Source organism: Microcaecilia unicolor, unplaced genomic scaffold (genome assembly GCF_901765095.1).
Source record: "Microcaecilia unicolor unplaced genomic scaffold, aMicUni1.1, whole genome shotgun sequence".
Taxonomy (NCBI): Eukaryota; Metazoa; Chordata; class Amphibia; order Gymnophiona; family Siphonopidae; genus Microcaecilia; species Microcaecilia unicolor.
Genome location: NW_021963315.1, coordinates 29,982 through 53,779, shown reverse-complemented (window position 1 = coordinate 53,779; position 23,798 = coordinate 29,982). Strand labels below are relative to the sequence as shown.

Sequence of the window (23,798 nt, the reverse complement as noted above, 5' to 3'; positions counted from 1 at the left end):
AGTGCTGCTGTATTTCCCTTATTAAATGATCCAATGTCAATACAAACAACAGTGGAGAATGGGGGCAACCTTGACGTGTCCCTTGGCCTATAGGATAAAAGTCTGAAAGAACCCAATTGACCCATGTTTGTGCCATAGGAGCATTATAAACCAACTGAACAGCATCTTGAAAATACCCTTTGATCCCATATGCATCTAACATTCCATATAAAAATTCCCATAGTATTTTGTCAAACGCTTTTTGTGCATCAAAGCTAATTAACATCAAAGGCACTTGTTTTTGTCACACTATTTCCAAGGTTGCTATAATTTGTTGTACATTTTTAACTGTATATCTCCTTCTTACAAAACCCACCTGGGGCTCTGCAATAATAGAAAGTAATGCCCTTGATAGTCTGTTAGACAAGATCTTAGTCAGCAATTTTGTTTCGTAATTAATGATAGTGGTCTATCAGATTCTGCTAATATCTGTTCCTTCCCAGGCTTCACTAATACTATTATTTGAGCTCTGTCTAGGGACATCTGCAGTGTATCCTGCTCGATGATAGCATTAAAAGTATTCATCACAGGCTCCACAATATCATCTCTCAATTTATTGAATTCGCTTCTAAAACCATCCGGCCCTGGAGCATTTCCTAAAGGGCTCTGTTGGATAGCCCAGGCTACCTCTTCCAGAGATATTTCGGCATTCAACGTCTTGATATCCTCTATAAAAACCCTTGATAAATAAGTTCACAAAATACATCTCAGTAACTAAAGGAGGTGTGCTTGGTGCCAAGTACAGTGCCTCATAAAAATCTTATGAATGCCATGGTCAGTGTGATCCACCATTCCATTGACACCTTTCAAAGTAGTACTTTTTTGGGGCTTTGTTTTTGTTTAGCCAATCGTGCTAATAATCTACTACTCTTAATAGCAAATTTATATAACTGGTAATTGACTTTTGGGAACACTGTTTTTTTCAGTTCATTTAGGGCCTGTTGCAATTCCAGGAGCCTACTTTTAACCTTGTAGTTTAGGTTGTTTACTATAGATTTGGCGCTGTCTAGTGACCTTTTCCAATCTCATCAATTCGTTATCGCTACTTTTCTTTTTATGAGTTGCAAAAGACAAAACCTCCCCCCTTAAAACTGCTTGACCACTTAACAAAATTAAATCGGATTAACCTTATGGGCCTGATTACAGTCTTTATATACCTTCCATTTAGATAAGTCACCATCTGTTATAAAGAATAAAATTATGGACACACATATAAACACATGGATTCAACCAAGGGAAGTCCTGCCTAACCATTTGGCTTCATTTCTTTGAAGGTGTGAATAAACATGGATAAAGGTGAGCTGGTTGATATATATGCATATTTTCAAAGCACTTATCCTTCCAAAGTTCCCTAGAAACCTATGGAACTTTGGAAGACTAAGTGCTTTGAAAATGAGCCCCATAGTGTATCTAGATTTTCAGAAAGCTTAGGAGGCAATGTTCTTTGTGGATTAAGAATTTATTGGACATAAAACAGAGGGTAGGGTTAAATGGCCATATGGAGGAGGATGAATAGTTGAGTGTTCCAGGGATCTGTACTGTGACCGGTGCTATTTAACATATTTATAAATGATCTGGAACTTGGAACGATAAGTGAGGTGATTATATAAGCAGATGGCATAAAACGTTTCAAGGTTGTTAAAACACATGTGGACTGTGAAAAGTTGCAGGAAGACCTTAAAAAATTGGAAGACTGGGCATCCAAATGGCAGATGAAATTTAATATGGACAAATTCAAAGTGATGCACGTTGGGAAATAATCCGAATCATAGTTAACTGATTATAGGATCCCTTTGGGGGATGGGCTGCTCTGGAGCTGTGCATCCTGTGGAATATACATTAGATTATGAGTGAGCTTATTAGAATACTAATGAGCTCATTGTAATACATTTGCATGGGGTTCTCGGTGGCTGCTAACTGCACATTAGAGCCACGGAAAACCTCTTCGTGGCTAGAACCAGTCTAAAGCAAATGTTAATAGCAAGGTAAGCTTTGTGTATCTGGCCCTCGGTGACGTTTTGTGTTTTCCTTTTATAATCACAGAGGAGGATTATTTTAACATGTAGATTCTGTGTTCGGGTGTTTTTCCCAATTGGAGGTATTCTGATGTTCTAGAATATTTGCAGTGACGTCTTTCATAGGGTTAGTATAGTTTGAGTGTCTGTTTGCAAGGTTTTGTGTTCTCAATGTCTGGTAGTGGAGGAGTTTGAGTTGCTCTCACTCATGTGACACCAGAGTTTGAGCAGAATGTTTTGTAATTGTACTTCTGCTCTGTGCCTGTTGCTGCAAATTTTGTTGGTTGATTTGGGAATGCTCCATGTAAATGAATAATTATACTCTATGGGGGCAATTCTATAGCTGGGCACCACAATTTTGGTGTATTAATACTATACGCTAAGCATCAATTCTATAATGGCATCTGTGCACCAAGATGCCATTAGAGAATACTAGCCTAAGTCAACATTGATGCAGCTAAATGTAGATATGAACAGTTATGCCAGGTCTATAGCAAGCATAACTGTTCATGCTAAATGTGGCACTTTAGCATATAACATTACGTACATGCTCCTTGGAGATAGTGCGGGGCAGACTTATACGGTCTGTGCCAGAGCCAGTGGTGGGAGGCGGGACTGGAGGTTAGGAGGCATGGATAGTGCTGGGCAGACTTATACGGTCTATGCCAGAGCCGGTGGTGGGAGGCGGGGATAGTTCTGGGCAGACTTGTACGGTCTGTGCCAGAGCCGGTGGTGGGAGGCGGGGATAGTGCTGGGCAGACTTATACGGTCTGGGACAGAGCCGGTGGTTGGGAGGCGGGGATAGTGCTGGGCAGACTTATACGGTCTGTGCCCTGAAGAGCATAGGTACAAATCAAAGTAGGGTATACACAAAAAGTAGCACACATGAGTTGTCTTGTTGGGCAGACTGGATGGACAGTGCAGGTCTTTTTCTGCCGTCATCTACTATGTTACTATGTAAGTGACTTGTATGTGTAAATTATAGAATAGTGTTTTAGCACATATATATGTGTGCATTGTATGCATGTAAATGTTAGTATTCTGTAACATATGTGCACAAATGGTACCTAACTGTAGCACTCTGTTATAGAATTAGGATGTACGTGAGTTACAAAATATTGAATAAATGTAAACTGGTGTGGGAACTTGAGAACTGAAGGTGAAACTGGTCAGAGCTTGGATCTCCCCCCAAACAAAAATGCATCTGCTGCCAAGGGGAAGGGAGAAAGAAGGTGCGGGGGTGTTGGTTGGGAGGAGAAGAGAGAGGAGATGCTGGATGGGTAGGGGGTTCCAACTAATAAGCCACAGGAGGGCGCCAGAAACCCTATAATCGGCCATATTGTAGCTTATCTAGACAGACTGGAAGTGTATGTGTTTCCCTACCTGGATGATTGGCTGATCAAGAGCACATCTCAGGAAGGAGCCAAGGAGTCAATGTGGCTGACTATTCAGGTGTTAGAGCTACTGGAGTTTGTCATCAATTATCCTGTTCCACCTGCTCCTATTTTGCTAATTGGAGTACATAGGAGCCCTGCTAGATACGGTGCAGGCTTGGGCCTTCCTTCTCGAAGTGAGAGTGGATACCTTATTATTACTTGCCTCGCAGGTCTGAAGCAGCTAGCAGGTTTCAGCTCGGCAAATGCTGAGACTAATGGGCCACATGGCCTTGACCGTGCATGTCACTCCCATGGCAAGGCTCCACTTGAGAGTGGCCCAGTGGACCTTAGCTTCCCAGTGCTATCAGGCGACAGGGAACCTAACGGATGTATTTGCATGCCACCAAAACTGTCCCACATCCTTCACTGGTGGACAATCTGGTCCAATTTGACTCTGGGAATTCCTTTCCAAATACACTGCCTCAGAAGGTGTTGACAACAGATTCATCCAACCTGGGTTGGGAAGCTCGTATAGATGGGCTTCACTTTTAGGACTGGTGGTCTGCTCAGGAGGTTCCGTTCCACATCAGTCTCCTGGAGCTCAGGGCCATTTGCAATGCTGTAAAAGCTTTCAGAGATTGAATTCAGACCCAAATTGTTCTCATTCAAACAGACAACCAGTATCTTTGCTTTATAGCCTTCTATCAGTATTGCTGTGGCATTCTGAATCAATTGTAGCTGGTGAAACCCCTTTGTAAAAACAACCCCCTCTCCCCCCCCCCCCCCCCAAAAAAAAAAGAAGAGAAGCCCTCAGAAAGAACTCTCTGTAATAGGTGAACCACAAGTCAAGTACAAAAACAGAGGTGGTCAAGAGAATAGATGTAAGAGCAACCTGTTATTCATCATGGATAATATTATTGTGAAGTGACCCAACATGGCTGGGTTTAGGTGAAAATGCCTGCATCAGGGGTCTAAAACATAAATATAAACATATATAAGTACATAGTTTAATGACAGTGTAATGACAGTAGTAATGCCAATCAAGAATAAAAATATGACAACAATAAAAATGGTTGTGAGAAGAGACTGCATTTAAAAATGAAAAAATGATTATAAAAAGTGAGGGAGTATGAATCATTTTTATTAACTATAGTACTTCTCAATATTTGATTGTAGTATAGAAAACAACACTGCAAAAGTCTTGTTTTCCCCCTATAAAATGTATTGAATAAAAATGGTTCAAAAGCGTTAGATTTTACAAACATACAATACTATTAAGATTTTCCCAGAACTATCAAGACTACTTTTACAAATTGTTTCCAAAAGCAAATTAAGGGGCCCTTTTATCTAAGGGTGGTAGGGGTTGTGCTGGCTTTGCATGTGGTGATTCACCCCTACCTCCGGGCTTGCTCAGGAGTCAGCAGTAGTACTGGCTTTCCTGTGTGCTATTTTTGATGCTAGAAAATACACTTCCATTTTCTAGCAAGGGGTGTGTGGCCGATAGTAATTGGATAGCGCCTTGTGCTGTCCAGTTAACACTGGGTTATCTCCAGAGCCTTCACCACCTTCTAAATAGGAGGTGTTAAGGGCTCCAGTAGTAAGTGGCCTCACGACAATCTTTTAATTACTGCACAGCCATTTACTACCTCCAGTGGAAAAAAAAAACACTTTTAACGACAGCAGTAAAAGGTGGCCTTGGTGTGGAGGCAATCCCACACCATTGCCACTACAAGCTACCTTTTACCGCCATTTGGTAAAAGGGCACCTAAATTTAAAAGTAATTAACTGAATATGATCACCAATAGACAGTTTATTTGAAAAGAAAGTTGTGAAAGCCCAAAGGAATAAATAGCAGTACAATAATATTCTAATCCGACACAAACTTCATCTTATTGTTTCTTTAGCATGTGTCATTTAAATAAAATGAATTGATCCGAAGTTTATCTAATTAGGACCGAATTACAAAGATATGAAGAAATTATTCCAACTCGCAAACAAGCTACTAGACACCACCCCTATCACCACAACCAGCACAGACATCCCACACGCAGATAAACTAGCTAACTACTTTAACGAAAAAATAATAAAACTATGCAGCACACTTCCTCGCCACAACATTGACAGAAATGTTCTTCAACGATCTGGACCTAACCTCCGATGGATATCCAGCTGACCGGATTTGGACAACATTTAATCTCCTTAACACCGAAACAATTACACAAGCGGACCCACAGGTTCTCCAAGACCCACTGCAAACTGGATATATGTCCCAGTCATCTACTGAAGTCTGCCCCTGATCGCTTCATAGCAAACCTCACATCCCACCTAAACTTCATATTACAACAAGGTCTCTTCCCTAAAGAACATAGCAACATCCTACTCACCTCAATACCAAAAGACACCAAGAAAAGCACAAACGACCTCACCAACTACCGCCCATTTGCGTCTATCCCATTAGTAGTAAAACTAATGGAGAGCTTGGTGACTAATTCACAATCAGGATTCCGATCCTACCATAGCACCGAAACTGTCCTAGTCACCCTCCTGGCCAAATTCAAGCAGGAGATACCCATAGGCAAAAGCATACTCCTCCAGTTCGACATGTCGAGTGCATTCGACATGGTAAACCACAACATACTGCTAAGATTACTAGGCCACTTTGGGATTGAAGGAAATGTACTTAACTGGTTCAAAGGTTTTCTAACCACCAGAACCTACCAAGTAAATTCAAATATATCACCACCATGGAAAGCAGTCTGCGGCGTACCCCAGGGATCACCACTATCACCAATACTCTTTAACATGATGATGATCCCACTAGCACAGTCCTTATCCAAGCGAGGCCTGAACCTATTCATCTACGCAGATGATGTTACAATCTACATCCCCTTCAGACATGATCTGACAGAAATAACCAACAAAATCAATGATGGGTGAATATCATGGACTCTTGGGCAAACACATTCCAACTGAAATTGAATACTGAAAAACACACTGCCTTATCCTCTTCTCCCAACATAACAAATACAAACCAACAACCATAAATACTCCAGGACATACCCTCCCTACTTCAGACAATTTGAAAATACTCGGTGTCACACTTGACCGCAACCTTACTCTCGAGAGCCAAGTAAACTCTGTAACAAAGAAAATGTTCTATTCAGTGTGGAAGCTCAAACGACTAAAACCTTTCATCCCAAGAGCAACCTTTCGATATCTAATACAATCAGTGGTCCTAAGCCACGCAGATTATTGCAATGGAATCTACGCGGGTTGCAAAGAACAACTCATAAAAAAAAAAACTCCAGACAGCCCAAAATACAGCAGCCAGACTGATATTCATCAAAACACGATATGAAAGTGCCAAACCCCTTCGAGAAAAGTTGCATTGGCTCCCAATCAAAGAATGGATCACCTTCAAAATCTACACCTTAGTCCACAAAATCATATACGGTGTAGTCCCAGGATACAGACCTTATAGACCTACCAATAAGAAACAAAGACAGATCATCAAGATCCTACCTAAACCTACATTACCCAAATTGCAAAGGACTGAAATACAAAACAACGTACGCATCCTGTTTCTGATACATAAGCGCAAAACTATGGAATGGCCTCCCAAAAGTTGTGAAAACAATCCACGACCACCTGAACTTCAGGAAATCACTAAAACCTAACCTCTTCAAAACGGCATACCCTAACGACCCAGCGTAAACCTCTTCACCCAGCAACATAGCAAGACTATAATCGTACTGGACAACACGCAATCTTCAACCCTTCTGACCCTCTACTTATACCTTATACGATCACTATATAACCTTGTATCTGTTATCAACCGACTAGGCAAGCGCCTCAGATGGTACTATGTAAGCCACATTGAGCCTGCAAATAGGTGGGAAAATGTGGGGTACAGATACAACAAATAAATCAATAATGCAGTTACATGGCGGCAAGCCTGAGGTATTGTTTCAAAATGATCAGTGCATATACATGCTGTTCTGACCAGTTACAAATGATGTCACTCAATTTGAAATTAAAAAATATATCTGTAAATAGAACCTTTTCTGTTCTCCATGATTATAATGTGGTTTGAAAAAATGGAAAGTTAAAACATTTGAAGATTTAAAAATGATTTCTGCAACTGCTAAGTGATGCATATTACTTTGCTGCTGAGACTAGCAACACAATAAACTGCTGATTCGCAAAAACATAAAAACACACATTACTCATGATAAAATGATATATGAATGCACTTCTAATTGGCTTCATTTAGCAACTACTCAGTATAGGAGACATTATTTTTGATGGCCCCTATGACTGCCTCAGAATAGGAGACATTATTTTTAATGGCCCCTATGATTTTAAATTGTAAGGGCACATTTCCTGATATTACTCAAAACTTACGATCAAGCACAGTGAACATCTAAAAAAATTTTTTTTACCATTAAACAAAGTTAATTTTGCAGATTTCCGAGTTTACCTGTGAAGAGCTTGCCAATACGGGTATCCTGTGGTTAGTCAACCAATGCTGACCCCACAGCACATGCATTTTTCTAAACTATTGGCTGTGATGTCTCTTGGAAAAAAGTAAAGAGGGTAAAAATACTTAACGTTAAATTGCAGATAAAAAGGACTTCCAGTAGCATCTGATGGAAAAGGTTCTAAGTGATAGCCACTACAATTCTAATATAAACGAACTCAATAACTAAAGTTGCTATGAAAAGAAAACTTTCAGACACAATAACCAAGATTGTCGTACAAACGTTTTGATGGAGTACAAGGGATATAAAAGTATTCTAAGATTGTTAAACAGGTTGACACAAATATACAGCATAACTTGGATACCTGCCATTGGCTTTATGCTATGAGCTCTTCACAGGTGAATTTGGAAATTTGTACATTTAACTTTGATGGCTAAAAAAAAAATTAGATGTCCATTGTGCTTGATGAATAACAGGTTGCTTTTCCATCTTTTTTCCTGACCATCTCTGCTTTTGTGCTTGACTTGCTAGCCCTTTGTAATCAGATCAATGTAGAGTGTATTAAAGTAATCCATTATAGTAGTCAAAATGACCAAATGTAAGCAAATATATCTCATGCATATTAATTGAGAACATTTTGAAAACCAAAACACTTTTAGGATTTTGAGGACCAAACTTTACAACTATCTCTGTTTGTGGACCTTAGGGAAAGTCTAGGTATAATTTATACAGATAAAATGCAGAAAATGCTATTCAGAACTATTAAAAAGATTAAAAGACAAAAAAGAATATTAACATTTTTTATAAGATAAAAAGCTAAATGCGTTGTGTGTATCTGTTTATACATACAGTGAACAATTATTCAAATCATCAATAAAAGTTACTCTGGCAAATTATAAAAAGGAAAGTAAAGTTTATTAAATAAAAGCTAAGTTTTAATCATATGCCCAAAATATCAAATAGTTACTACAAAAAGTTATCGGAGAATGAGAGAGACATACACACTTTCCTTTGTTATTTCCTCTTCATGTCTCCATAATAGGACAGAAGAAACAGTAATGCATATTACTCAACTAAGTACTTTTCTAAGCATCAGAGATGAAAGATTGTTTTATGAAGAAGGCACAAAACATACTGTTATACTTATTTCACAGCTGTCTGTTTTACAGTTGGTCAAGAAAACACAATCCTATTTGTATGTAGCATGATTCTTTTTAAGTTCTAACTTTGCCTAAAATAAGCAGTGAGGTTTGGCCTCTGTTTGATCCTGTAATGGTGTCATGCTAATGTCTGGCCAGTGTTTTGGAAGCAGCAGGTAGCCTGAAGCATACAGCACTGAGTCCTTTTTTTTTTTTTTGCTTGGCAGTTATTCACACACAGATGGGGACCTTATGACCTTTGTCAGAGGTCATACTAAATTGCAGATCTAAAACTTGTTCTGAAGGCATGGGTTGGCATAGTTTATGAGAATATGATTAGGAACATCACTAAAGCAATAAACTTAATACTGTACATCAAGCTTTCCCTTTATTGCTTAAGCAAACCATTTTTTGAAGAGATTAATGGTATATTTGTTTTCCATACAACCAGTTTTACTAGGATTTAAACAAAGTGACAGGAAAATGGAAAGCACGGGAAAATCCTCTGATTTTCTGTTTCACAAGATTTAGAATGAATTAGGATATTTGTAACAGGTTTTTTTAAAGGTCTTTTGGGGCAATCAATTGAGATACCAAGATTCCTATCATCTGTTATCAGCCATCATCTCACCAGGGATCTTTTGGAAAGAAAAACATGAAATAGTCTTGTGTTACATTTTACATGCAATCAAAATCAGAGAATACTGAAAGACTATTGTGTTTTAGTTGCAGTCCCGAGGCAGCTCTTAAATAGATGATGATCTCTATTTTTGAAATAGATGAGGGTTTTTTTCCTATACTGAAAAGGAAAACTAAAAATAAGTCAGTGTCTTATATGCTCTTAGTTATCTAAAATGGAGTTGACATTTGTTTCCAATCATATTTGGTTGAATGTTTTAGTTTGATTATTTTGTAAATAATGCTTTACTTCAATACACTGACCTAAGAACTGAGAGATAATAAACAGTGACCTGGTCACCTCCTGGTAAATAGATTAGGTTATTTTTACTGTCAAATGATCAGACTATCACCATTGAATTTGTTTAGTGCTGTTTAATGGTTTACACAGCTCAAGGATTTACTGTGTTTTATTTCAGTGAGGTTCAGCTTTGATTGCACATGTAGAAAAGGCAGTAAGGATATTGGCCACACAGAGAGCTGGAAAATTCACACCAGCAGTAGGCTGGATGAAAGAAAAAACAACACATTTATTTCAGTTTGCGCTGCATGGTGCATAGGATGACAAGAACAATATTCGTTTTGTTAAAACTGAAGAAAATAAAACACTAGATAGCTATCTTTTGCATTTTGCTTATCAGTAGTGCAATATTGTAGCAACTGTATTCACCTTAGAAAAATCAAATTATTTGATGGTCATGATATTCCTTATTTGGTCCATTATAGGAATTATCCAAAAATAATACTGTACATGAGCATTTGAGACCACATAGGCATCTGAAATAAGGACTTATGTTGTCAAATTATGTAACACTTGGTCACATGTGAAAAAAGAATTTGTTTAATCCTGAATTTCATGTTAGATAACCCTTTACTATATTTGGAATAAAATCTCTACTTTAGATATTAGAGAATTATTCTCATTGAAATTAAGTTGTGAAAGCTTTAGTCCTGAGATTTTAAGGATTCCTGAAATCAAGATCTTACAAAGTGAAAATGAAAGGAACCTTATCCTCTCCTTGGTCACCGAACTGTGGCATCCCCCAGGGCTCTCCATGATCACCCATTCTGTTTAATGTAATGATGTCACCACTAGATAACAGACTAGAAACAGCAGGATTCAAAACATTCATATATGCTGATGATGTTACCATATACATAACCTTCAAAAAGAACATTCAAGACATCTTACAAAAGGCAAGACTTGTCGTAAATTTGATGGAAACCTGGGCCTCAGAATCCAAACTAAAGCTAAATAGAGAAAAAAAACTACATTCATGGTCATTACCAACCTATTTGACCAAAACGACTACAACAGTTTCACTATTGACAACACTTCATTCCCCATTGACAATAATCTGAAAATTCTAGGTATAATTATGGACAGACATTTAACATTTGATACTCAAGTTTCCTTAGTAATCACAAAAACTTTCAGGTCTCTTTGGAAACTAAAAAGGATCAGACCCTATTTCTCATCAGAAACATTCAGACTATTGGTACAGTCATTAACATTATCGCAGTTTGATTATTGTAATGCCATATATGCTGGCTGTAAGGAGTACCTATTGAAAAAACTCCAAATAGCTCAAAACACTGCAGCCAGGTTCATATACAAAATCTCTCATTTTGAAAGTGCCTCCCCTTTATTAATCAAATTACAGTGGCTTCCCATCAAAGTGAGAATCACTTTCAAATTATGTACCTTTATCTTTCAAATACTAAATGTTACAGCTCTAGACTATATGGTACCATTAATAAACTTACCTCAAAGAAACACTAAGTATAAGGCAAGAAACCATCTCAGACTACACCTCCCAAATTGCAAAAAAGTGATCTATGAAACTGTCCACTCCGCAGACTTCACTTACCTAGGTACCAAATGGTGGAACTCCTTACCACCCGAAATAAGAAATATTCAGGAATATACTAGATTCCGCAAAATCCTCAAATCATTCCTATTCAAGCAAACCCTCACAAAGAACAACCATATCTCAAACAATTAATTATTACCTGAATTGGTTATTACTCTATTTACCATTAACTTTCTCTTTGCTTCATGTACAATTTCTCATTCATAATAGATTTTCAAAATGTTAAACATCTATAGCTATCTCAATATGTTTATGATACTGTATTGTAAAATTGGATTCTCACAACAAATTACTTTCTTATGTGTTATTCTTTGTTATGTATCCTATACTGTTTATTGTAAGTCACATTGAACTCAAACTTGTTTTGGATAATGTGGGATATAAATGTCACAAATTTATGATCTTGTCTTAAGACAAAAACCATGCACTATAATTGTAACCTTATAGCATTACAACATATTGTCTCCAAAATCTGTATTCATAATAGAAGTAGAATAAAATGTTTAAAAAAATGTTTTAGGCCAGTGGCCTATGTATAATGTCCTTGGCTTGATAACATGATTGGGTCTTCCACAACATGTGGTTTGTCTAGGAATTGGGATGCTGTAGCTTCTGGGTAGAAGAGAATGATGATTGTCAATAAAGATGACATTTGACGGTCAGATTTAAAGCCCATGATGCAAGGCTCTGAAAGAAGCTCTAATGCATGGCTGCTGGTCCTCGGGACCATTCAGGGACAGCCCAGAAGTTTCTGACCCTTAGGTGACTCTTCAAATGTGTGCCCCCCCCTTCAACCAAGGGACAGCTTGCAACTCAAAGCCATCACCCCCTCCCCCAGGGTTTCCAGCATCTCTCCCTTCTATCCCCCACCCCCTCCAGGATCTCCAGCATCTCTCTTCCATCCCACCTCATGCTCTCTAACATCTCTCTCTCTTTCTCTGTTTGTCTTCTGCCTCCACCACCCCAACCTGCCCCCATGGTCTGCAGCAGCTCTCATTTCTGCACACTGCCATGGTCTGCAGTATCTCTTTTGTTTTTTCCTTGTCTCCATTCTTCTCCCTCCTCCCCCCCCCCCCCCCACACCCCTGTGAGGTGTTTAGGACTTATCTCCCTTCCTCCAGGGCAATGATGTGATAGCAGCTTTCAAAAATGCTTAATGGCTGCTGCAGGGCCTTGAGTATCTGCACATTTTGAAGGTCTGCTAGCTTCTGCCCCCTCTGACGCAGGAAGGGCATGCTTCAGTGCTCAAGGCCTGCACCAGCCACAGTGCAGTAGTCAGCAGCTGTAGAAAATGCATCACTGTCCTGGAGGAAGGGAAGTAATGCCTGAACACCTAGGGGTGGAGGGAGAGAGCGAAGGAGAGGGGAACCTCGATACCAAGTGCTAACATGATACTGCCCTTAAATTGTGCCTCCCTAGGTGGATGCCTAATTTGCCTTGTGGATGGGTCAGCACTGGGACCATTGTTGCAATGACCTGATTAGGAGCAATGGGATAAATAGAGGGAAAAATCCCCACATGATGGCTTATGGTGGCAGGATCCCAGCATTGGTTCAGTTAAACTAGAAGAAGCAAAAAGGAAAAAGCAGAACCACAAAATTAAAAAAAAAAATCAAACACTCACACCTTTGAAAATGCATTTTCAGTAAAACGTTTTCTTTTTATACTTAGCTAAATAGTGAACAGTCTTATTTATTTATTTTTGTTGCTTTAGGTGTGCTAGTTGTTTGAATTTAGTAGTAGTAGTAGAATTTAAGGACATAATTGTAACAGACTTATTTGTGTGTAGTATGTATTTGATTGTAGAAATAAGGGTTTATTGCTAATCTAATTTTTTAATGCTATTTATTTTTTAAAGGTGTGACTCACAATATTCCCTTATTAAGGGAAACAATAGTTAATCCACGCTTTGTTTCTGGAGATATAACAACCAAATTCCTTCCTGAAGTGTATCCTGATGGCTTTAAAGGTTTGTTTATATAAAATCATTTTTATATGTTCATATGAAATCTGTTGTCTACGTTTGATTGCACTTATTAAATTTGCCTTAGATATACTCACAGTTCAGGCTACAAATATGCACTATAATTAAATGTATTTGGTTACATGTATGACTTTAAAATTAACTAACTGTAATAGAATCACTAATTATTAAAGCCTGCAATTAAGGGGGGAAGCATCAAAATGGAAGGTTAACTCTATAAAGTAAAAGAAAACAATAGGAAAAGGTAAATCAGTCAAGGTGACCATTAAGCTTCAACTTTAAACATTAGCAGGATTCTGAACTGGAAACGTTAAGCATCAGGGAAAACATCTTCAGATGCAACAGGGGCAGATTTGGCTCTCAGAAAAACATTAAAGAAGGCTAAAAAATAAATAGTTAACATACTAGATATTGCATTTAAAAGGAAATTTCAAAAGAAATCAGGCTCCAACTTGTTAGGTCCTAGGTATAAGTAACAAAAACTTCTTTTCTGTGTAGCCCTAGCCACTTCTGCAATTACCTATATTTAAAAACCTATTAAAAAATTGCTTCCTATGCCTATGGTACAGTTTCCAAACATTATCTTTATCTGCTTCCAAAACAGATGTATGAATCAAGATAACTGGTGTTATGTGAAATTAATTTGAAAAATTCCTAGCTGAATTCAAACTATCTGCAGAGATCTCTACTACAGCGCTATGAGTCATTAGTTGGAATGGAAAATACTGTAACAAAAGATGGAAGGAAATCAACTGGCAGACCCAAAATATCAACAGATAATCCAGTAGATCTGGCAATATTGATCAAAGATTCTTTCATTTGGGCATATTTTCCATAATTTCTATTCTCGCAAATTTCCAGGTTATGTTTTGCAATTGCTGTCTCCAGAGTATCTAACTTTGCAAGCTTTGCTTTTACAGAATCAAACTGATCTAATAACTCAGAAGAAGCTCCAGAGAGTTTGGAAAGTTGATTTTCTACAGATTTAAACCTGCCAGACAATATATTCCCCAAATTATAAATTGGCTATCCATAGTTTCCAAGGAGACATATTTTCAAAGCACTTAGCCTTCCAAAGTTCCAGGCTGCCTGTGTCTGGCTCCACCAGGCCTTTCCTCTGTCATTTCCACCTTGTGTGATGCCACTTGTTGGCAGATGCGGAAGAGGAAAAGCCCTGTCAGGAGATGCTGGCCCTGCAATGGGGGACAGCAGGGGTAGTAGGAGAAAGAGAGGGGGAAATGCTGGCCCTGTAGTGGGGAGGCAGGGGTAACAGGAGGGAGAGAGGGAGAAATGCTGGCCCCATAGGGGGAGCGACAGGGTATCAGGAGACAGAGGAAGGAAGAAGTGCTGGCCCTGCAGTTAGGGGAGGCAGAAGTAGCAAGTGAGAGAGGGAGAAATGCTGTCCCTGCAGTGGGTGGGGGAGGGGTAGCAGGAGAGAGAAGGGGAGAAATGTTGATGCTGGTTTGCGGGGTGTTGGAAGGAAGGAAGACAGAAGGGAAGAAGCTGGACATGAGGAGGGGCAGAGACACAGATGCTGGGCATGCAGGGAGCATAGGGACATGGACACAGAGGGGCAATTCTGGACACAGGAGGAGAATAGGGAGAGGGACACAGACAGGAGATGCTAGATAGGATGGATAAGGCATGCAGAAGAAAGATAAATTGTTGACATAGAAGAAGTGTCAAAAGGACAGAGACCCTGGAAATGGAAATAAGAAAAAAAGAAAACCAGAAAAGAGGGACCAAAACAATACTGAGACAACAAAGGTAGAAAAATGTCAGCTTTGGGAAATGTGCATCTCTGATATCTTGCGTTTCACTTTTATTTCCATTACTATGACAGATTTTCTATGTAGGCCTGGAGTGTGTTTGCGTTTTGCAGGGTTTGTTTACTGGAGCTGTGAAGGGGTTTCCCCATCTCTCCTCCCCCCTTCCCACTACCTTTGGAGAAATGGTGTTATAGGGGGCCCATCTTAATTTTCCCTCCTGGGGCCCATTCTGTCCTATCTATGCCTTTCCTTTAATCAGCAGCAGGAAATGCATTAAAAAGACATACTCTCCTGCTGCCACAGGACCAGTTTCGTGCTAAGAGCTGCAAAATTTCACAGCTCTTATTGCAAGACTGGTCTTGCAGCCCCAGGAGATGACGTTTTATTAAGGCATCTCCTGCAGCCTGAGGAGTAAGGGGAGGCGGCTTGTTGGTGCTGAGGCCAAGGTCGTGGTTTGGAGTGGAACTAGGAGGTGGAGTGGGTGGGTCTGGGGTATGACTTGGCAGAATTGGCGTGTACCTGAGCAGAGTGGGGTGAAGTTGGGGCATGGCTTAAATCTTCCTCTGAAAGATTGGCCCCCTTGGCAGCTTTGCACTATTGCTGGGAAATGCAGGTCAAATCTGATGTCTTTCCCGTGCATCGCAGACTGATGTAGAAAGCTACTGCAGACAGAAGTGTGCAATTAACCAGCAGCTTGCGTGCTTGTTGCTGGATGTAGAAAGGGTTCTGCGCTGGTTACTACTGTACAGTAGATTCTCCGAGGACAAGCAGGCTGCTTGTTCTCACGACTGGGTGACGTCCGCGGCAGCCCCCACCAACCGGAAAAAAGCTTCGCGGGACGGTCGGCACGCAGGGCACGCCCACCGCGCATGCGCGACCGCTCCCGCCAGTTCCTTTTTTTCCGCGCCTGGAGAGAGTCGTGCCTGTGCCGCTCTCTCTGTTTCAGCCCCGGAAAAACCGTCGCGTTTACGCGAATTTCTTTTATTTCTTCTTTTTTATTGAATTGCCGTGCGCTCCACTTTTTCTTTCTTAAAAAAAAAAAGGAGCACGCGCTCCCATTTTCCCTCGCTTCCAGCGGGGACGTTGCGTTGCGGCCTGGTGGCCGCACGGTCGTTTTTCTTTTTCAAGGTGTGATTTCCGCCACCATCGACGACTTTAATTTCGCCGACGCGATTTTTCCGTCGATGTCCTCGAAGGTCCCGAGTGGATTTAAAAAGTGTGGTCGGTGCGGCCGGCCCATCTCGCAGACCGACACCCACGCTTGGTGCCTCCAGTGCCTCGGGCCGGAGCACAATTTCAAGTCGTGTCCCCTGTGTCTCGGTCTCCGGAAACGGACTCAGGTTGCGAGGCAAGTTCAACGGGACCGTATTTTTGGAACTTGCGCCGGCCCCTCGACGTCGACCTTGACGGCATCGGTATCGACGCCCGGTCCTTCGGTACCGGTATCGATGCCCGAGACATCGGCACCGATGGCATCGACCCCAGGAGAACAGGTCCCGTCGGCCCGCCGGTCCGCCGGTGAGGGTAGAGGTGAGAGGCCGCGTGGGCAGTCGGCCCCGGTCACTCCCTCAGCCCATGGCCCACGGGACCGAACCCTGTCTGACCCGGCTCCTCGAGACCGAGGGGGATCGTCATCCTCCTCCTCCATGCCTCCCGGCGCCGGTGACGGGCATCGGAAGAAGGATAAGAAGCGCCGTCACCGGTCGCCCTCGATGCACATCGGAGAGGAGTCGACGCCGAAGCGTCTCCATCGAGAGGAGAGATCCCCGTCGGTGATAGAGGTGCCGACACAACAGGGTCCCGGCACCTCGGTGTCGTCTCCTGGCTCCCACCAGATTCTGGCACCGACACCCCTACCGGCCCCACCGCCTTTCCCGGCAGCGGGCCTGGACGAGTGCCTCAGAGCCATCCTTCCGGGGATCCTGGAAGGGCTGATGCGCCAGGCTGTGCCGGCGCCGGGGGTGCTTGCGCCCTCGGCGCCGATGACTGTGGCGCCGGCGAGCTCTAGCCCGGCGCCGGGGCAGTCGACACCGCCGCCGCTTGCGGTGCCGGTCTCGACCGCCACGCAGGTGGAGTCCCCGTCGACGTCGATGGAGGGAGCTCCGTCCCCGCCGACGCGGGAGCCCACCGCTCGACGACACCGAGACCCTGGTGCCTCGACGTCGAGCCGGGCCCGGTTCAGGACTCAGCTACATGAGCTTATGTCCGATACCGAGGATGAGGACTCGTGGGGGGAAGAGGAGGACCCTAGATATTTCTCTTCAGAGGAGTCTACGGGCCTTCCCTCGGACCCCACGCCTTCACCGGAGAGGAAGCTCTCACCTCCTGAGAGTCTCTCCTTTGCCTCCTTTGTGCGGGATATGTCTATCAGCATTCCCTTTCCCGTGGTCTCTGTGGAAGAGCCGAGGGCCGAGATGCTCGAGGTCCTCGACTATCCATCACCACCTAGAGAGTCCTCCACGGTACCGCTGCACAATGTCCTCAAGGAGACACTGCTTCGGAACTGGGTGCGACCATTAACTAACCCCACCATTCCCAAGAAAGCAGAGTCCCAGTACAGGATCCACTCTGACCCAGAGTTAATGCGGCCACAATTGCCCCATGACTCAGCGGTCGTGGATTCTGCTCTCAAGAGGGCACGGAGTTCGAGGGATACCGCCTCGGCGCCCCCGGGGCGGGAGTCTCGCACTCTGGACTCGTTTGGGAGGAAGGCCTACCAATCCTCCATGCTCGTGACCCGCATCCAATCATACCTGCTCTATATGAGCATTCACATGCGGACCTATGTGCAACAACTGGCGGACCTGGTCGAGAAGCTCCCGCCGGAGCAGTCCAGGCCTTATCAGGAGGTGGTCAGGAAGCTGAAGGCGTGCAGAAAGTTCCTGTCCAGGAGTATCTATGACACCTGTGACGTGGCATCTCGTGCTGCGGCCCAAGGTATAGTGATGCGCAGGCTCTCATGGCTGCGGGCCTCTGACCTGGACAACCGCACCCAGCAGAGACTGGCCGACGTCCCTTGCCGGGGGGATAACATTTTTGGTGAGAAGGTCGAGCAGATGGTGGACCAACTGCATCAGCGGGAAACCGCTCTCGACAAGCTCTCCCACCGGGCGCCTTCAGCATCCACCTCCACAGGTGGACGTTTTTCCCGGGCCCGGCAGGCTGCACCCTATTCTTTTGCGAAGCGTAGGTACAACCAGCCGGCCCGAAGGCCTCGTCAGGCACAGGGACAGCCCCAGCGCGCTCGTTCTCGTCAACAGCGTGCGCCTAAGCAGCCCCCTGCGCCTCCACAGCAAAAGCCGGGGACGGGCTTTTGACTGGATCCACGGGAACATAGCCGCCCTACAAGTGTCCGTACCGGACGATCTGCCGGTCGGAGGGAGGTTAAATTTTTTCACCAAAGGTGGCCTCTCATAACCTCCGACCAGTGGGTTCTCCAAATAGTGCGGTGCGGATACGCCCTGAATTTGGCCTCCCTGCCTCCAAATTGTCCTCCGGGAGCTCAGTCTTTCAGCTCCCATCACAAGCAGGTACTTGCAGAGGAACTCTCCGCCCTTCTCAGCGCCAATGCGGTCGAGCCCGTACCACCCGGGCAGGAAGGGCAGGGATTCTATTCCAGGTACTTCCTTGTGGAAAAGAAAACAGGGGGGATGCGTCCCATCCTAGACCTGAGAGGCCTGAACAAATTCCTGGTAAAAGAAAAGTTCAGGATGCTTTCCTTGGGCACCCTTCTGCCAATGATTCAGAAACACGATTGGCTATGTTCCCTGGATTTAAAGGACGCATATACTCACGTCCCGATACTGCCAGCTCACAGACAGTATCTCAGATTCCGCCTGGGCGCACGGCATTTTCAGTATTGTGTGCTGCCCTTTGGGCTCGCCTCTGCCCCACGAGTGTTTACCAAGTGCCTCGTGGTGGTAGCGGCCTACCTACGCAAGCTGGGAGTGCACGTGTTCCCATATCTCGACGATTGGCTGGTCAAGAACACCTCGGAGGCAGGAGCCCTCCGGTCCATGCAGTGCACTATTCAACTCCTGGAGCTGCTGGGGTTTGTGATAAATTACCCAAAGTCCCATCTCCAGCCAACCCAGTCTCTGGAATTCATAGGAGCGCTGCTGAATACCCAGACGGCTCAGGCCTACCTTCCCGAAGCGAGGGCCGCCAATCTCCTGGCCCTGGCTTCGCAGACCAGAGCGTCTCAGCAGATCACAGCTCGGCAGATGTTGAGACTTCTGGGTCATATGGCCTCCACAGTCCATGTGACTCCCATGGCTCGTCTTCACATGAGATCTGCTCAATGGACCCTAGCTTCCCAGTGGTTCCAAGCCACCGGGAATCTAGAAGATGTCAATCGCCTCTCCACCAGTTGCCGCACTTCACTGCTCTGGTGGACCATCCGGACCAATTTGACCCTGGGACGTCCATTCCAAATTCCGCAGCCCACGAAAGTGCTGACGACGGATGCATCTCGCCTGGGGTGGGGAGCTCATGTCGATGGGCTTCACACCCAGGGTCTGTGGTCCCTCCAGGAAAAGGATCTGCAGATCAACCTCCTGGAGCTCCGAGCGATCTGGAACGCACTGAAGGCTTTCAGAGATCGGCTGTCCTACCAAATTATCCAAATTCGGACAGACAATCAGGTTGCAATGTATTACGTCAACAAGCAGGGGGGCACCGGATCTCGCCCCCTGTGTCAGGAAGCCGTCGGGATGTGGCGTTGGGCGTGCCGGTTCGGCATGCTTCTCCAAGCCACGTACCTGGCAGGCGTAAACAACAGTCTGGCCGACAGACTGAGCAGGGTCATGCAACCGCACGAGTGGTCGCTCCATTCCAGAGTGGTACGCAAGATCTTCCGAGAGTGGGGCACCCCCTCGGTGGATCTTTTCGCCTCTCAGACCAACCACAAGCTGCCTCTGTTCTGTTCCAGACTTCAGACACACGGCAGGCTAGCGTCAGATGCCTTTCTCCTTCATTGGGGGACCGGCCTCCTGTATGCTTATCCTCCCATACCTTTGGTGGGGAAGACCTTACTGAAGCTCAAGCAAGACCGCGGCACCATGATTCTGATAGCGCCCTTTTGGCCCCGTCAGATCTGGTTCCCTCTTCTTCTGGAGTTGTCCTCAGAAGAACCGTGGAGATTGGAGTGTTTTCCGACTCTCATTTCGCAGAACGACGGAGCGTTGCTGCACCCCAACCTTCAATCCCTGGCTCTCACGGCCTGGACGTTGAGGGCATAGACTTTGCTACGTTGGGTCTGTCTGAGGGTGTCTCCCGGGTCTTGCTTGCCTCTAGGAAGGATTCCACTAAGAAGAGTTACTTTTTCAAGTGGAGGAGGTTTGTCGTTTGGTGTGAGAGCAAGGCCCTAGAACCTCGTTCTTGCCCTGCACAGAACCTGCTTGAATACCTTCTGCACTTATCAGAGTCTGGCCTCAAGACCAACTCAGTAAGGAATCACCTTAGTGCGATTAGTGCTTACCATTATCTTGTGGAAGGTAAAGCCATCTCTGGAGAGCCTTTAGTCGTTCGATTCATGAGAGGCTTGCTTTTGTCAAAGCCCCCTATCAAGCCTCCTACAGTGTCATGGGATCTCAATGTCGTTCTCACCCAGCTGATGAAACCTCCTTTTGAGCCACTGAATTCATGCCATCTGAAGTACTTGACCTGGAAGGTCATTTTCTTGGTGGCAGTTACTTCAGCTCGTAGGGTCAGTGAGCTTCAAGCCCTGGTAGCTCATGCTCCGTATACCAAATTTCATCACAACAGAGTAGTGCTCCGCACCCACCCAAAGTTCCTGCCGAAGGTGGTGTCGGAGTTCCATCTTAACCAGTCAATTGTCTTGCCAACATTCTTCCCCATGCCGCATACCCGCCCTGCTGAACGTCAGTTGCACACATTGGACTGCAAGAGAGCATTGGCCTTCTACTTGGAGCGGACACAGCCCCACAGACAGTCCGCCCAATTGTTTATTTCTTTCGACCCTAACAGGCTAGGGGTCGCTGTCGGGAAACGCACCATCTCCAATTGGCTAGCAGATTGCATTTCCTTCACTTACGCCCAGGCTGGGCTGACTCTTGAGGGTCATGTCACGGCTCATAGTGTCAGAGCCATGGCAGCGTCGGTGGCCCACTTGAAGTCAGCCACTATTGAAGAGATCTGCAAGGCTGCGACGTGGTCATCTGTCCACACATTCACATCACATTACTGCCTCCAGCAGGATACCCGACGCGACAGTCGGTTCGGGCAGTCGGTGCTGCAGAATCTGTTTGGGGTGTAAATCCAACTCCACCCTCCAGGACCCGAATTTATTCTGGTCAGGCTGCACTCTCAGTTAGTTGTTCTTCGTAGGTCAATTTTCTGTTGTACCCTCGCCGTTGCGAGGTCCGATTGACCTGGGTTCTTGTTTTGAGTGAGCCTGAGAGCTAGGGATACCCCAGTCGTGAGAACAAGCAGCCTGCTTGTCCTCGGAGAAAGTGAATGATACATACCTGTAGCAGGTGTTCTCCGAGGACAGCAGACTGATTGTTCTCACCTACCCTCCCTCCTCCCCTTTGGAGTTGTGTGTTTCATCTTTTGCTAGTCATTCAACTGGCGGGAGCGGTCGCGCACGGGCGGGAAGACGGCCGCGCATGCGCGGTGGGCGTGCCCTGCGTGCCGACCGTCCCGCGAAGCTTTTTTCCGGTTGGTGGGGGCTGCCGCGGACGTCACCCAGTCGTGAGAACAATCAGCCTGCTGTCCTCGGAGAACACCTGCTACAGGTATGTATCATTCACTTTTTGGCACACAGCCTATTAAAATACATGGTAAAGAGTCCATGTGAGAAATCTGCCCCAGGTTTAAGGCAGCATGGACCCAACTTGACCCTCTTGCCCTGGCATAGAGAACCTCCTGGTTGACAAGGATGCAGAAGGCGCCTGGTGGGAGAGAATATGGATGGTATCAATGTGCTACCCACTTCCACCTTTTCTCCAAAAAGATTATGGACCTAGCACGTGCTATCCATCAACCTCTGCTGGATTGCCAGGTCCTAGTCTCAGACACGCAGCCATGAGAGTCTGCACATTGTTATACTCTAGGCAGAAATCCTGGATGCCACATCAAAAGTATTGTAAGCGCCCCTGGCCAGGAATTTATGACACACCTTCTGCTGTTTGGTCAGCTGGTGAAGTGATTCGGCCTGCTGCAGTAGGAGAGAATTTGCCAAATCAGTCATACTGCGCATCAGGTTCAGCTTGTGTAGAGCTGGTATGACTGTTGTATAAAGGAGATGAGCACTGAAGCCTGATACATCTTGTGCCCACAGGAGTCCAGAGTTTGAGCTTTTCTGCCAGGGGGTGCCAGAGCAAAGTCTCTGGAGCTTCTGGCTTATTTGAGCATGGATTCCACCACCAGGGAATGATGAAAGAACTGTGGCTTATCAAACCTAGGAGAACTCTGGTATCAATTTTCTTGGGGAGGACAGGGACCAAGAGAGAGGACTCCCAGTTCTTTACCCAGTAGTCTAGCAGCCCACTTCCCTCCATGCAACTTGATCCCCCCCCCCCCCCCCATACTGTTATATAAAAAAACAATTCCTGGTGTCTAGGGCACCCCTCTCACTTCCTGATATGACCCCTCCTTAGTGTGTGTGGGGGGGGGGGGGGGTTCACTATTCTGCCAGGGATTTTTATTTGAGTGTTGGGGATGGGGGGGGGGGGTGGATTGGGTTGGATCTCGGGGAGGGAATGAGAGTCTTCTAGGTTACCAAGAAATTTTATTGTAACTGTAGGGGGTGTCGAATTGGGTTGGGTCAGGTGGAGGGATTACAGGGCTGGTACAGACCAGGTGGCTTGATTTTTTTTTTTTTTTTTGGGGGGGGGGGGGGAAGTGGGGATTAATGTTTATTTTGTTTGTTTTTTGGCCACCCTTCCTAACAGTAAATAATCCAGTCACTGCTCACACGCTAACAGGAAGGGGGAAATTTGGCAATGAGCTGCAGATTACTACTGTGTTTTTAACACAGTAGTAATTTGCATGCTTATTGTTTACTGCATAGCAGTTCAATTTCTTATTGTTAATTTAGCAGTAGAAGCTATGTGCTAAGTTGGCTGTACTGAGTGGCTTTCTGCTTCGGTCCCTCTGTGCACTATGGAGTCATAACATGCCTGCTGTTAGATACCTTCATTCAGAAGTCTGAAAACTGATTTCTTTTGTAATCTTTCATACTTCTATTTGCTGCATTTTTTCATTTATCAGCAAAGTTCAAAATCTGCAAGTTTTTCTTTCCTTTGTCACCTTGAGGTCGTGTAAAAAAGTGAAAAAAGTGCCGGTACTCAAATGCGAGGCCACCATCAGGGGGTGGGGTGATCACTAAGGGACCCACCCCACAATAGCCAGGCCCCCTGCAACCAGTCACAGAATATATGACAAGGCAGAATTGGTGTGTAGGAGCTCTTTCATTAAA

The 23,798-nt window shown here is 44.5% G+C and overlaps 1 protein-coding gene across 1 annotated transcript in view; it reads left to right on the top strand.

Moving 5' to 3' along the window:
• Positions 1-23,798, top strand: part of LOC115459181 (propionyl-CoA carboxylase alpha chain, mitochondrial-like) — a gene marked incomplete at its 3' end in the record, with an annotated part of 83,385 nt that overhangs the window by 42,605 nt on the left and 16,982 nt on the right. Inside the window, exon 3 of the mRNA XM_030189043.1 lies at positions 13,461-13,571. Coding sequence (XP_030044903.1) covers positions 13,461-13,571 — 111 coding nt within the window. The remainder of the gene's footprint in view (positions 1-13,460; positions 13,572-23,798) is intronic.